The sequence below is a fragment of the Pinus tabuliformis genome, chromosome 1_1 (assembly GCF_031772625.1).
Source record: "Pinus tabuliformis cultivar Carrire ecotype Pingquan chromosome 1_1, CPIR1, whole genome shotgun sequence".
NCBI classification, from domain to species: domain Eukaryota; kingdom Viridiplantae; phylum Streptophyta; class Pinopsida; order Pinales; family Pinaceae; genus Pinus; species Pinus tabuliformis.
The window spans coordinates 529,516,237-529,533,159 of record NC_142297.1 but is presented as its reverse complement, the minus strand read 5'-3'; the positions used below and the strand labels follow the sequence as shown (position 1 = coordinate 529,533,159).

The window sequence follows — 16,923 nt, the reverse complement described above, 5'->3', positions numbered from 1 at the left end:
TGAAACACCTAAAACCAGTATCATATAATTTCTATTGCTCATGATGGATTCGTCCTCCAACAATTGAAAGAAGATTCTAACAGCCATAAAATTCCGTGTCAAATTTTATGCTTGGATTATATCATAAACAATTGGAATCTCAATAATGTTTTTTGTGTTTTCGGAAAATCGGCGAAAAAAATTATTTGCCCAAATTCATTATTTATAGAGTCCAACATACATGATACATGCAACCTTGTGTAACCTGCTTTCTTTTGATGACATCGCAGCATGTAATCACCTAGCACGTTACAATCCTTCACGACTCTAGCTTAATACAAGACAAAGTGTCCTGCTGCAACCAATATCTTTGTTTAGTGTCTGGCTGCTATCTGTCATAATCTTCAAGTAATCTTTCCTCAGCAACATCATCCACCAAGTCCTCAAAATTGGGTGATTTCGTCAAAGTTATTTCAATCGTAACCCTTGGGATTGGCCTGCTATTTGCATCATCTATCATGTCAACAGTAGAAGTCAAGATTCTCTTTTCTAATGCCAGCCCACTGTTCTTCAATATTTCAGCTACTGTCACAACCGTCTCTATGTCGTCTTCTAGACCTGAAAGCTCCACTTCATCACGTTTTTTCAGGTATCTCTTAACAAGATTCACATAGAATATGAGGGGCTGCTTCGTATTGGAAATTTGAATCCTGTTCTTCTTTTGATTGTTCTCGTTCAAGCTCATATTCATCATTGCCTCATTGATGTCCTCCATGGCTTTCCTTGCACATCCTCGCTTTGGAACCCAAAGAAAATCCTTAACGGCATAAATAACAAATAAATACAAGTGACAAAACTTGAATAAGCTAGGAAAACAAAATACAGATACTAAAGAAAAGTGTAGTCAAAGAACTCTCTAAAGTAAAACACTTTATCTACTTCGAAAGAGTGGTTGTGTCATCTTAAATACCTTCAAAACAGTATTGTTCTTGATGACCGGATCCTTGATCAGTGGATCTTCTAGTGGATCCAAACCAGCTTTTACTTTTCTTATTACTTGTACGATTTCATTATCCATGCTAGCATTTGGCAAACAATTCCTTGAAATGGCATCCTTTACAATCTTCTTCCATACAGATTTGCTTTTAACTAGTGTTGGCCCATGCCCAACAATCCAAAGACCAAACCTATTCAGAAACGATGAAGTGGCATACTTAGATCCCAAAAGCAAAGCTACAAAGTTACGATGCATTACAATAGAACTTTGCAATTATAGAACCATCATGATTAATTCTTTGTTTGCAAAGTTATTTGGCAGCAGGGTAGAAAATAAAATCAGTAAGTGGGCAGAAAAAGAAAAATGTGCAAAAGGGCAAGCAGGTTTTAGGTCAAATCATTCTATAGTGGATGATAGTATCATGTTGAGAGACATTATTGAAAAGGCTTGGGGGGAAAATAAGAAGTATTTTTCTGCTTTGTTGACTTCAAAAAGGCATTTGACATGGTCCCTAGAGATAAGTTGTGGCTTAGAATGGAAGAACTTGAAATTCCTTTGCATTATAGAGCTGCTGTCCATAGGCTATATGAAGAGGTGAAAGTCAAATTAGACCTTCAGTAGGAATTTTGGAAAGCTTAAGTGACATTGGAGTCAAGCAAGGCTGCCATTTATCCCCTATTCTTTTTGGTTTATATATTGATAAACTAGAAGAGTGGCTAAATCTGCAAGGTAGAGATGGTGTTAAGTTGGGGGAGTTTCTGATAAAGCTTCCTTTGTACGCTGATAACCTTGTATTGATTGCAAAATTGACACATGGATTGCAGTTGCACCTATATGCCCTTGAGCATTTTTAAAGAGAAACGGGGATGCAAGTTAATACCAGCAAGACCAAAATAATGATTTTCTCTAATAAAAAGCAGAGCCAACGTACGTTCTTCTTTAAGAGGGTAATATTCTTGAAGAAGTAAATGAGAACAAGTACCACAGGATCGATTTCAACAAGAAGCTTAATTGGGAGGACTGCAGAAAGAAGAGAATTTTAGGAGGGTGGAAAGCATTATATGCTCTTCAAAGCAGATGTATAGAGGCAGAGTTATGGGATTGGAAAACGATTAAAGTCCTTTCTGGGCTCCTAGTTTTTCCAGTGATACTATATGGGTGTGAATTATGGGCTAGCAGTAACCCCATCTCAAAATGGAAACAAATTGAGAAAATCCAAAAAACCACTTGATCATGAGCAAGTTCAAAATAAAACTTCAGTTCCTTATGAGATAATGTTGAGTGAAACGAGAGTAGCTCCCATCGAAGCAATTGCTACGGTGCATCTTATAAGATATCTAAAAAGAATTGAGCAAATGGGAGTAAGTAGATGGCCTAAAGTTATATTCAATGAAGGCATGAGTGAAAGAAAGAAAACATGGATGAGACAAAACAACAAATGGGATATCTACCTAAATGTTTGTTCCTCAAATAGCAGGGAGTTAAAAAAATTTGTTATGAAGAAGTTCCATAAGCATATATGGGGAAAAGAGTTGGGTACAAAGAAGTATTATGTTGAGGGATTCAACTCCACTTGTGATCTCCAACAAAAAGAGTACATTGGAGCTAGCATTTCATGGAGAGCAAAGATTCTTATTGCTCAATTAATAACTAACTCGCATAAACTTTGGTGTGAAATGGGACAGTGGAAAAAACCTAAAGAAGCTTGGGAAGAACAAGTGTGTACATTTTGAACTTATGGGGCAGTGGAATTGGAAAAACATTTCATGGAGAGCAAAGATTCTTATTGCTCAATTAATAACTAACTCGCATAAACTTTGGTGTGAAATGGGACGGTGGAAAAAACCTAAAGAAGCTTGGGAAGAACAAGTGTGTACATTTTGAACTTCTGGGGCAGTGGAATTGGAAAAAAATTTCATTTTGGAATGTGATGCTTTCAGAGACATCAGAGAAAGTTATGGCAATATGTTAGCATCAGTACCTCGGCATTGTCTTTTCAGCGAGGGACTGTTAGAAGGTTGGGCCAGCTCATCATCAATTTCAATAAGAAAAAAACTGGATTGCAAAAGGCGAAAAACAAGGAGGCTGGTAGTCCCATAGACTATTTTTAATCTCGTAGAAGTTAAAATATCATTCATTCATTCAATTGATTACGTAAACTTCAACTTTACTTCTAAATCATAACATAACATGAGAGGGATTGAGATTGCAAGATGCTCAAACCAAAGAGACATGAAAAGACAAAGCTACCTTGCACGTGTTAAAGCCACATTAGTGCGCTGCTCATTAGAAAGGAAGCCAATTTTGCTTCCAGTACGAACAGTGGAAATTATTATAATATCTTTTTCTCCACCTTGAAACCCATCAACTGATTTAACCTCTACATCAAGAGTGTTCTTCCATTTATCTTTTGTACTTAACTCACTGTCCAAGAAAAGAACTTGTGCCGGTATGGTGCTATCACACCAACGCTAATTTTTGAGTTGCTCCTACAAGAACAAACTAATTACAAATTGAAATTAGAAAATGCAGCTTGAATTATAAAAATTTATGGACAGAATATAGAAATTACCTTACGAAGATTTCATATTGAAATTTATGCATTAACAAATACTTGAAATCACGTTTTAAGGAAAAATCACATCTTGGAATGATTTACAAAACTATATTCTAATATAGCAAATGAATTGTAGAATCAACTTGACAACAAAGGAACATATGTTTATGGAACTTATAATCATCATTAATCAATGCTAATAACTGTTGCGAATATCGCTTTTCAATTTTATTGGAGTTTTTCAGGTCACTGATTTTAATAAAGTTTTTTGGTCCAAGATTATGCTTATACATATTTTTCTTGATATGTTAAATAAGTTTTTTCCAGGCCCTCAACAACATATTCCCCAAAAAGATCTTTGCAATATTGATGCTAATGCACTAGGAATCAATTAGTTTAGGCATTGTTAACCCCGTTCCTTTGCAAACTGGAGGGTTAAGGGCCAGCTTATTTCATCAGGCTGGTGTTCAGAATCCGAGTCCAGAGACAGTTTTTTCTGAGTCAGAGATTGAGCTCAAACAGAGTTCAGATCCAGGCTAGTTCAGTGATTTCGTCCTGGTTCAGAGTTGGTTTTCAGTGAGAGTATAAAGCTTTTCATCAGCTTTGGACAGGATTGCTATTTTTAGCACTTCTCCTACATTCTAGGAGACAAGGTTCGGAGGTCTGCATGGCAGTATTGATCATATATTCGGAGTCTTCATGAGCTCAAGATTCCATTGAGCATTTTAGTGATTACATTCATGATACTTTCTACGGTGGCTACAGTTCTGAGACTTGCACATTGTGAGAGATGATGATATATTTGAGATCCTTGCAAACCCACGATTCTGATAAGATATTTTGAAGCAACAAGCCAGACATTGCTATTTTTAGCAGAGGATTGCATGTCCATTCTAATCCCATATTCAGACTCCTAGCTGAAAATCAAGTCCAATGAGTATAATTTCATGGACATGCCAGGATTTTCTATATTTAGTAGTGCCTATTTCTAGGTGTGCTATATTAGCAGGGTTCCCTTAACAGTGCTGGACATTTTCTATTTTTCCTATCTTTTAGGGGGCTGCTATTTTTGCCATGTCTCTTTATGGCAGGGTGACATATGGCAAATCCCCAGATGACACGACAGCTTCTAGTTGTGACAAGTTGCAGCTTCTGGGATGGACAAGTGGAGAATATGGACACATGCACAAGATAGGATTGATGTAGCAAGCACTTGAGTCTAATAGGGTAAAGTTTGAGTTATTAATGTTCATGCAAGGGTTAATCTGGAGACTGTTCATTTGCATAGCTTGGGAGGTACTCCACAACCCTAAGTGATGGGTTTGTGAGAGGTTTGACCACAAAAAGGTTTTGTGGGCGGTGTACCCAAGCTGGGGGTTTTGTACCCAAGGTGTGGACGCGAAACTAAGTCAAGAAACTAATTGTTTAATCTTTGTTTGCATGTGAGCAACCTTAATGGACCAAGGTTGACCTAAGGCAACGATGCGATGGCAAAATCAAATGGAAGAGACCCTTGTCTTAAGTTAGTTGGGGTTATCGTTGAAAAAGATCAAGCTGGCTAGGCTTGAAGAGACCCCCTTGAGGGCTAGCCGTTGTCTTCATAGGAAACTATAAGAAGGCAAGAGGACAGAATCATTTGGAAACCATCCAAGAGCAATGTGATCAAGTGGAGGATCAAATCTGAGAGGCCACAGGCCTAAGGAGCCAAGCCAAAGTGTGGAGAAGGTCATGGTTCATTCTGTTTTCCCTAGATCTGGTCTGGCCGTGTAGGCGCAGTTGTTGGCCGAGTTTGTTTGGAGGTTTTGGGCACAAGTTTTGGGCAGATTTCCTCTATGTAGCAGGACACATAAAGTCCGGTTTTAAGGAGAGGGCGAGACCCTTGTGAGCAATATATTGGAGGGTCGTAAGGCCTAGTTTCTTGCAAAAAGGAGGGTTGCATGCTCTAGAGGACCAATGTTGGAGAAGAGGGCCTAGATGAGGGATCTCCATAGCATTGAAAGGAGGCTTTGAGATTGAGAAAATTTGGTACAGGTGCCCTAACTAGGGCCGAAAAACCTCAGTCACATTCCACAGGACCGAGACCTAGTTTGAGGTACATTGACTTGGTTCTCATGTTGATTAGTTGCTAGGAGATGGCGGTCTGCCCAAGGGTTTTGGACAAAGGTTTGGAACCCCAGTTTAGGGTTGTTCAATTAACTATAGTTCTATCCTAATGTTTGTTCAAGGAGCATTGAAAGTCCGCCTTGATTTCATGCTTGATTGACAGAGGCCGAGACCTTGATGGGTGTTGACAAGAAGTCTATCTTGTCACTATAAATAAGGCAGTATATCTTTGTGATCAGCGTTGGTACAAGCATCTAGAAAGGGGCCGAAGTGTGTCTCCTAGTATGTACAAAGTGATGTGATGGACAGACGTGATGGTGTTGTACTGAATTGATGAAGTTTGAAGGATCATGAGGTATGTTCAAGGGTTTTGAACAACAGTGAACATAGCCCTAGTTCAGTGGATAAGTAGCAAACTTATCGTTGATAAGAGGGTTGTGCATGTGTTCCTTAGAACTGACCTTATGGAGGAGCAAAAGTCAGTTAGTGGGCAGATTTGATGATGCCCTAGGATCAACATTCTGAAGTAGCTAAGAAGGTTGACAAGTGGGCAGATCTGGAAGGCCTTATGACAATGACGTTGGAGTAGCTAAGACACTATGTGAAGCTAGTTGAGTATTGTTCATAAACAAAGTTGTGAACAATGTTTCTTGTCAGCAAGTATGTAGAGGGTAGAAGCCCTATGTTCTGTCACCCTTGGAGCAGCAAGGAGATGGATAATGGGAAGATCTGGAAGACCTCATGTATAGTGATCCTTGGAGCACAAAAGAGATTGTTCGGAGGAAGATTTGATGGAGCTCTAGTTCAGGGATTTGGTGTGGCAAATCACTGATAAGAGGGCAGATCCAGAAGACCCAATGAGCAAACATCTTAGTGGAGCAAGAGCGTTGCTAGCAGGCAAATTGTGGAGCCTATGTGCAGGCACTCTTGGAGCAGCAGGAGAATTAATAGTTGATGATTATTTTTCAACCTTAAGCTCCTTTATAACGCTGACAGTTCATTTTGAAATTCGATCTCGTTCATCTTCTTCTTCAGGAGCTTCCTTCCTGTTATCCCTAGCCATGAATAACACTCTTCCTGTGTCATTTTCTTTGTCAACAGTAATAGAATTTGAAATTATTTCAATACCTGGAACATTCTTTGAATGTGTGGTGGCTTGCTTCTTCGATTTTCCCATCTCTGTACTCTAAGATATGCCTTCCAGCAGTTAAGCTACTACTGAAGGACCCTGCTCTGATACCAATTGTTGGAAATACTAAGAAGGGGGTGAATCAATATTTCTTATCAATTAGTATATTATTAATTCCACAGAACATTAAATGTCATTAGCATTAGATAAACATAAAAATCAGCAACACCATACAACAATGCATAACAAATTGAGACAATAGACACGGATTTTTAGGTGGAAACCCCTCTGGGACAAAAGCCATCAAACGCTTCTTAATATTTGTCTTCAAAAGATTTACATCAAGTTTTCAGCTCCAACTGAAGGAGGCTCCAACTTGTAGGACACTCCAATGCCCTATTTACCAACTGCATCTGGCACGACACCCCAATGGCCTAGTTTATAGACTCCAACTTGAAGGTGCTCCAACACCCTATATACCAACTGCAATTGGATGGATGCACCAGTGCCCTGTGCAGTCTCCAACCTGCCCTAGCACCACCATGCTGCCCTGAAGTGTTCTCAGGCTTTAACCTGAAGGAGACTACACTCTCTTGCTTTGAACCACCCTGCCACTCTGATCAGTCAACGGACCACGTTTCACAATTTTCAGACTTGATCCACGTGTTTTAAAAGCAATATGAAAGAAACTGCAATGATCAAACCGCCACATCTCAATCTGCACAACAAACCCTAGTATGTGCTTTTGCATCATTTCCTCAAACCCTGACTTCACAAATCACCACTCTCTTGCTGGACAATCAATTCTGCCAAGTGTCCTGTCATCAATCTGCCTCTGCTCAATGCCATATATAACCACTACTCAATCCTGCTATCTTTGTCCACTCCACAATTTACAACTGCTCACTGCTGCAATTGGAGAACATCATAATCATGATTGTCAATCACAATAGGTCAATCATTGCATCAAGATCACTGTAGGTATCACTGTCATATGCCAGGTCTTTGTTATAGGTCACTGTTACTAGGGTTACAGAAATGTTGTGATGTAAAGTAAATCACTTTCACATCTATTGTCAACAAGGCTGTCAAGTCAAGTCACATCATCAAATCACAACAAGAGTCACTATCATCAATACTGTCAAGTCAAGTCAAGTCACTGTCTCTATCATACTGTCGTGAGAGATACTGCCACTATCTTTCACCAGGTTCACTAATATGTAAGAAGCTTCATTACTATGTCAAAGTCAATGACATATAAATTCAAGTCATCACAGTCATATCAAATTTCTGCCATATTAAAGATGACTGTCGTGTCAAGATTCTTTGTCCTATACAAGAGCATTGTTACGTAGATCAGTGGCACTGTCCAAGTGTTCAATCACTGTCTTTGTCCTTACTGCAGACACATTTTGACATGCTACTCCCAACCCTAAATAACAAATATGAAACCTTCACAATAACCCTACATAGGAAGTTCCCCAAGCAAATGATTCATCAATCCGCTTAGGTCTGTCCACACTGCGAACCACAATTACTATAATCACTTCAACAAAATCTGTTATTTAATTACGATATCAGTTATTCTTCTTGTTTCAGATTTGGCTTTTGGAAACGCATAAAACACATAATAGATTAATTGTTCTACAGTTTCATATTTCCAGGCACTGTTCTACAAATCATACAAGTTCAGAGCTGGTGCTACGAAATGGTTAATTTATGGCTGACTACTTATTCGACAAACTGAAACTTTATAAAATTAAAGTTTAATTTTATGAACCTTCAAGGATTAGACTTCATGACTTTAAACTACGATCTCTCGATACCAACTCAATGCATTGACGAGAGCCACGTAATGAAATATATTAGACTCGTGGCATATTTACAAGGAGCCAACCTCAACTACTAACTCTGTGCCATTGCCAAGTTTGTGTGTTCATAAATAATGAATTTATTCAGACTTATGTTGTCACAGAAGCCCAGAATTGTGTTCAACAAATCATACTCCAGCATGCACCAAAAATTAGGCAACTCCAATTAGGCTCATGCATGAGTGTAACCACTGAACCAGTCACGATTTCAGAAATACTTATGGACTGCAATCTTCAAAATGTATACAATAATCAATTCAATACAGCTTGCTTCTGAGGTTATCAGTCGTGTTGTTATTGCACAGCTTTCACAAAGGTCAACAACCCACTAAAACTCAAATGCTAATGAATCCCAACCTTAAACAGAGATTATTTCAAGCGATGAGAATTAGTTCAGGAGTCAAACATATTTCAGTTTCTCAACATTCCTCAGCGTTCCATTGTTTTAGATTGTATTCAAAATACCTGTAACAACAATCTTAGAACCATGCACAGATCAACCGAAACTATTAACACCCAACAAACAACCCTTCAAGTTTAGCTGCTTCAGAAAAGATAATCAACCATTTTTGCTGTCTCAGAGATGATATTCATGTTTAGAACTGGCGCCCTATATAGGGGTAGAATCACAGTAATAGGAGCTACCAAATTTGCTTGTAAAGATAATCCCTAACCAGGATTGAACCGAACTACAAACCAACCATACTTCTTCACTGTTCAGAAGAGAGAAGCAAAACCCTTTTGCTGGTCTCCACAGATTGTGAGTTCGGGTATGCACCAAAAGTGTTGAGCCAACTGCACAGTATAGACATATAATTTTAAGGCTATCCGCAACCAATTCAGAAGGCCGAGATCCTTGCCAGTGTTAGTCTTCAAACCAATGTTGCACAAAGCGGCGACGAAGTGGGTACGTTTTTTGGAAGCGGGGACGCAGAAGCGTCATTTTCCAAAAACCTAGGAAGCGAAGCGTCTACTATATATATATATATATATATATATATATATAATTTTTTTGAATTATACTCAGAACAAACATCCCAAATACCAAATTAGTTGTAGAAGACATGAAAACATGCATATTTTTGCATAAATCAAGATAGATATAGCATCCATTGTACATTAATGATTAATTATTCAAGCATCAACCATCTAGAATCTAGATTGTCTAGCCTTTGCCTCTACCTCGATTGTCTAGGGATATTAGTCAACATTGCCCAATTTTGATCAAACTACCTAATTCAAGACTTAAAATATGGTAGAAAAAGCTTAACATGCTTGATCGATGATTTTGACTTGATTGAAAGGTAATTTTTTGCTAAGGGCATGACAAAGGAGTTCAAAAATTAACACCACCAACACTAGGGTACATATAGGGCTTGGTGCTCTTGATTAAATGCTAATCGCATACCTTCATACTTGATATAATCTAATGAAATGCCACAATCCCATTGATCCTGAATTCCTGAAAACTATTAAGTCTGCTGAATTTTGAATAGGATATGAAATTTTATTTTCTCCATATGAAGTCCAATGAGGCTGGAACCACTCTCAAACATCCTGAGTCATTTCATGGTAATGTTAAAAATTTAAGTAAAAGGATGAAAATGAAAAATAAAGGAGAATGTCACTTTTACTTTAGGAATTTAACATTACCATGAGGGAGCATCTGCTATATTATATATATATATATATATATTTTTTTTTGCCTTCATTCCTCACCCTAACCCAAGGTGGACCCACAAGAATCGTACGGAACCATACGGGAAGCGTACGCTTCGCCCTTCGAAACGCCACGCTTCATGCGGCCAAAGCGTCGTACGAAGTGCGCTTCGGAGGAAAGCTTCAGAAATTTCCAGGAAGTGTCAAAAACAGGCGGAAGCGCGCTTCCAAATTTTGGAAGCGCACTTCAGAGGACGCTTCCTGGACGCATCCGCACGGGACGCGCTTCGGGGCTTGGAACCGGGGGGGTTGGCGCTTCCTGCAACATTGCTTCAAACCATAGTGTAATAGACCTAATAGGACTGAGCCTTAATGGTATCTCCTTTCCTGAACAGGCCTAATGAATCCCTGAGCCAGAATAAAAAGAAAAGAACATTACCCTCTCTTCAGATATAACATTGTCTCCACGGGGGCCGAGAAATCAGAAAATAAGTTCACAAGATAATCGTTGAAATTTTCATATCAATGGAGGTGAAATATGGCTTCTTTTTATAGATGATTGTGGGGCTTTTAAGGGTCAGCCGTTGGAGAAAACTTTGTTTAAATTTGATAAAAATAATTGAGAGGCTTTTAAGGGTGAGCCGTTGGAGAAAACTTTGAACACCCAAGGTGAGGCCGCTACCCTCTTTGGAGTTAGGGTTTCAATTTTCTTTGAGACTAAGATCCCTTTGTAAATATGAAATGGTCTTTTAAAACCCTTCATAAAATATAGTGGTCTTAAAGTTTGATGAAGGTCCAACTTTCTTTACTTGATCCATAAATTTGGAAATTTTAAACCCTTGTCATAATTTGAGCTTTTGAATTGGTCAAAGAAGAGCTTCCACATGAACAACCTTTGGGGTTTATGTCCACACATTTGGAAACTTCAACATCAAGTGAACCGTGAAGAACCACGTGGCGTGCCACATACCACCGGAATCAACTCGACGAGTAGAATCTACTGGCAAGAATCTCCAGGGAAAATTCAACAATTTTCTTCTTCAAAACCCTCCAACAAGTGTTGGGTATGTCCATCAACCAAGACATCCAAACCCTGGAGCTAGGGTTTCCAGTAATCCTTCGATTGGAGCTTCCAACATGATGTAATCTAGACAAATATTAAGAGTGTTCATTAACTACCATTGGCATCGATAACAACACCATTCAACAATTATAACACTTCATATTAGAAAATACAATGCTTACGATGATGTACATATCTTTCCCATATATATATATATATATATATATATATATATATATGCATTTCGTCGGGGTAACAAAACACTATAACATAAAATGAAAATGTTTAATACAAAACATTATATATAAAATAATTTCTCCAAAATCAACTTCTCACACAAGGATACAAATCATTTTACATAACACCTTGTATATATAAAATATATAAGGTAATATATATATATATAGATATATATATATATATATATATATATACTCTCCAACACGCAGAGGTGACCTGCGTGTAAGCTTTCTAAGGCTACAATTGGCAAATTTTCCTCAAAAATGTTCACTCTACCTACAATAATTTCACATTGTGATCATTCTTGAGCATCTTGCTCCTTGGCAAGTGAATTTTAGCCACTGTGACTTTCGTCAAACAATTGGTGAACAATACTTTCGTAACTCGTTAAACGATTGGTGAACAATCTAAAATTTTCTCATTTTTCCTCCAATTCTTGGCGCAATTAAGCCCAATGTTGTAAATTGTGCTCTGATACCATTTGTAATGACCCCGACCTCCATTTGGGCAACACTACCTAACCAAAACTCAAAATTCATCAGTCAATTAAATTTATCAAGTGCCCTATAATTATGTAACTTGGGTATTAAACCTTAAAATCATGCATATTTAATAAGTAATTAGTGTTGTTTTTTGGCAATTAATACAAGCATTAGGGTTCCCATATATTAAACCTAGGTACCATGGAATGATACATTGACATAACTATGCATAAATATCAAGCTACAACATATTAACAAAGTATACAACGGAATTAATGGTTAACTCTCAAAATTATTTCGGTAAATTCGACATGTACCCAATTCAAGGTTCTATTAACGAAATTTGTAAAATAAATGAAAGTATACACAGTGGAATACTCGTAGCAATGTAACCCTGGCTAGGGTTGACAACATGGCTCACATAATTACAGTAGATACCCATTTAACGGATTAATCAATGAAGTTCACAGTGACAAAATATACACATAATTATATCTTTGACAGTTAGTATGGCACATAAAACCACCAAACCAGACTAAGGTTTTCAACATGGATCATTAATTCGCAAGGAACACAAGATAGAGCACTTATTTATATAAAATGTCGACTAGCTATAGGCTCTCCACATTCTACCTTGCCATAGACCACGCGGTTACAAAATTTAGACCACGGGTCACCCCTGAGCCAAGGCTGCTACTCCACGGCCAACAGTAACTGAAAAGAACCATACATCCATGGCCAAGATGCCAACACAACGGACATGTTGTCTAGGGCCACAGGCACCCTCTAGGTTGACTACCAAGGTGCTAACGCACAGCCATGCCGCTCTAGGCTCCCAAGCACCCTCCAGACCACATCGACTGCCAAGACGCCAACCCAACAATCATGTTGCTCCAAGGTTCCAGGCATCTCCAGGCATAAACTGAACAGCTCCCAGCTGGTATCAAAACCCATACTTAGGGCTCACTAGTTGGTCACTCAGGACTGAAGTCCAAAACCATCATCCTCCTCAAGGCAGTGATCATCATCATAATGATAATGAATAATGAATAATAATGTCAGTGGTAAGTACACATATATACTTTTCCTGTTGTATGGCTCTCTTTGCCATGTGGCACTCCTGAAGCGACATGGGCCCTGCTACCCACCATTTTGTGGGTAATATCCCTAGAAGAAAAAAATTCTCCAAGATGGTCCTCAACCGGCAGTCAGTAGCCCCTTACAGCCATCAGCTAGCTCATTGTTCTATTTCTCTACCACCTCAGCTAGCCATGTGGTCCCTCGCCCATCTGCCATGATCGTATGTTTGAAGGTGGGCCTCCCGAATCTAAAGCTATGCCTTGTCATTTTGAAATTGAGTTTTGTAGTTTGCTTATCATGGACACTTCCACGCATGAATTAATGGGGGGATTCGGCGAAACAAATGGGCTAGCTCTATGCTTATATCCCCTAGACCCTTTTAGGAATTAATCTTGGATTCTAGTCCAACGAGATCTCTTTTACTGACCATTTGGTTTCAGGGATGGTATTTCACAGGAAACTCCGTTTTGGTTGTGTGGTCCCACTCCCTTATCCAGTTATATTACCCTCTTTCCACTCATTATTACACCATCCATCATTTCTCCCACCTGGGTCTGAATTCCTCCATCGGATCCACATAAGGTCAGCTCGCCCCTTCCCCTTGGCCACACCTTGGATCATGGCTTGGAATGAAACCCGAAGGTTGATGCAACTAAAAAGAAAGTTAAAAGCATGTATGGCCACATTCAACAAGAAAAGTACCACAAAATGCAAAAGACAGTCAGGACAAAAACATTTAGCACATGGACAAAAGCCAATACATGAGCTCTACCCCATCATCATCGCCATCACCCTGGTTCCAACAAGTTCTACGAGCCTTCTTCATCATATAGGAACCCATGATTGTCCCAACCCCTGGTGGGCAATGAACCACACCACCTTAAAGGGGGGAATTCAATATTATATCTTATACATCATGCTCTAACCCCTTGAGCCCCGAGCAATTAATCAAAGAAAATCATAAAAAGGAAAAAAGGCATATAAAGAAGGGTGGAAAAACCAAGGTCAAGGCACCTCATGTACCACAATTTCTCCCTCCTACACATTATAAACCCAAGTGTGGGCTTCCCTCTTGTTAGCTACCCTTGTACCCCAACATGTGACCCAGGGTTGCCCCTCCTCATTCCCTAATCCATTCACCTATCTATCACATACCACCACCTTTTGAAGGATGTACCTTGACTATATTACCCCCTTTAGAAGCAGAAACCACTAGTAGGGTACTTGTTAACCCCATTGGATTTTAGGAGATTTTGGCACATCCTGAAACCCATTATGGAAGGGCAGGCCATTATGAAGTCCCCACCTGTGGTCCATGATTAGGTAAGCTCATTTACTCGATTTCTCTAATCACTTGTTGTACTAGAAGCCTAGGGGACACATTGGATATCATGCAAGATTGAATATGGTTTCCTTTTAAGGTTTGGTCTCCCTATACGGGGTCCTAATCCTCAAGAGGGCTGCATTAGCACATATAGGGTGGGCGTTGAGAGCCATGGGCCTCCACAGTAGCAGATTGCACTTCATGGATACCCACAACCATTCAAAGATTGCTCGTGGTTCACTTATTGGACAAGGAGGATGCACCTGATCCATCATACCCAGCTGGCCCCATATCTACACCATACACTTGGCAGATGATCCAGGACTTCTACGATGATGTGGAATCTCTTACATTATCATCCTAGCCCTTGAGGGCAACCTACAAGAATCTTCGATTTGTTTGGAGACCCATGATGACACTTGTGTGCCCCCACAGTCATCTAGAGCACCATAGGTTATTACAAAGGGCCAACCCCTTTTCCACTGCTTTCGAGGGTCCTATTCTTCATTGTGGCACCCATGGACCTCATTATGCCTCTTAGAGGGCCCTACGACATGCATAGATTATTATTTGACCTCTTGAGAGGCTTACTTCTTCATTTGTGAGCTAGTTTGGTGGGCTTGTCACCAAAAGGTTGTATTATATTAGCACATTATTCTATTTTCGAGGCTTATGTAGGCAAAGGAGGCTAATTCGAACTCCTTAAATGTGTATAAATACAAGGTGAGATCATTTTTGATCATCACTTTGGATTGGATCTCTCTCTTCTTTAGAGAATTTTGTACTTTTTGTTGGAGGATGAATTGGAGCATTTATGGATGAATTTTGATGTATGGTTATTGTTCTATCTTCTCTTGGAGCTTCTTTAATGTCATTTGTGAATGGTTGGATATACTCTATTGCATGAAGTATGAAATTTGGTGCTATTCTTGTTACTTTTGTCACATATGCTGGATGGGATTTTCGTTGTTTTAAGGCTAATTGTTGCATGCAAATTATTGATTAATATTGTGGGATTATCTCTATTATAACATTCTCTCCATGTATTGGCCCATGTAGTATGAGCGAAATCTCCTAGAGGTAAAATTTGACCTTGACAAGCCATTCCTCTTGTGCATTTGAAGTATAAAAGCTACCAGAGTGTTTTCACTTAACCTAGAGGGTTTGTGAAGTAACTTTGAGGCCTCCTTGACTAGGAACCAAGAAATCTTATACATAATCAACATAGACTCCATTCTCCCAAGTATTAAGGCACTGATCAACCAAGGTTGGTCACCAAAACTCCTATGTTTTTACCTTCACCCAATTCTAGCCACATTGGGGTGCCTAAGGCATCAATTTCCCACCAAGCTAGTGTTGATTTGGGGTAGCATCAAATGTGCTCTATCCATGGAAATTGGTGGCGAGGCTAAAGCACATGAGATTTCCAAGACCCAGAAATTGTTTTGGAAAATTCCATCTAGATAAAGAGTTATTAAAATAATTAATATTTTTAATATGTTCCTAAATCTAAACATAGGAAAATAAAAATATTAATGGGTATTAATAAAGATAAGGATGAGAAGCTTCTAAGAGACAAAGATCAAATCTATTTTAATCTTAGTCGTTGATTAGGGACTTAACCTCAGTCATTTATTCATCAACAGGAAAAGTATAAGAGAAGGCTTGAGGGTCGGTTGGAAATACACTAAGGGAGACCAGTCAGTTCAATTTCTGGAGCGGGGCTTGCTGAGAAATTCAAACTAGAAGACTGGATTGCAGCAAGAGGTAGTAGGTACGTAACAGAGAGGTAGGGACAGTGCCGGAGGAGCAGCGCAAAGTTTAGAGAGGCAGACGCAGACGGAGAGGGAGCCACAGAGAGGCAGCTGGACTGCGCAGTCACTGGAGGGTCTGCGTGGGTGACGCAGAGAGGCCAAGTGCTAACGCAAAGAGGCAGACGCTGACGCAGAGGATCTAGGAGCTGTGCAGAAGCTAGCTGGATAGACGCTGAGTCTAGGGGAGGCCCGGAGGATTTATCTCTATTGGGTGAGCCAGTTTGGCACCCTAGTTGTACTCAAGAAAAGTTGATTAATAAAATCCTCCTCTGCTGCACAGTTTTCCTGCATTGGGTTTTTCCGGGGACAATTGTCCAAAAATATCTGTTTTGATGTATTTGATACTTGTGCATGTATTTGTTTCTGTATTTTGGTGTGGTATCTGTTGTAGAATTTATTTTAATATTTACTAAAGGGATTTCGTAAATAACTTATTGGAAAATAAATCAGTTGTTGCAATAATAGAATTTTCACATGGTATCAGAGCAAGAAATCAGAGACAGAAAGGGAAAATCAATTACAAATCGAGATCATGATGCAAAGGCATCTACGTCAGGGGACTCGTGCATTTTTTCATAAAATTGCACAAGAGAGTAATTTCAATTTCTCTATGCTAGCTTCTAGA

The 16,923-nt window shown here is 39.2% G+C and overlaps 1 protein-coding gene across 1 annotated transcript in view; it reads right to left on the bottom strand.

Annotated features, from left to right (window-relative positions):
• The window catches only part of LOC149214108 (helicase SEN1-like), a 70,257-nt gene continuing 53,334 nt past the window's right edge, over window positions 1–16,923 (bottom strand). The window contains 4 exon segments of the mRNA XM_089392188.1: window positions 1–796; window positions 950–1,166; window positions 3,227–3,432; window positions 3,435–3,478. Of these exon segments, the coding sequence (XP_089248314.1) occupies window positions 368–796; window positions 950–1,166; window positions 3,227–3,432; window positions 3,435–3,478 (896 nt within the window). The 3' untranslated portion in view covers window positions 1–367.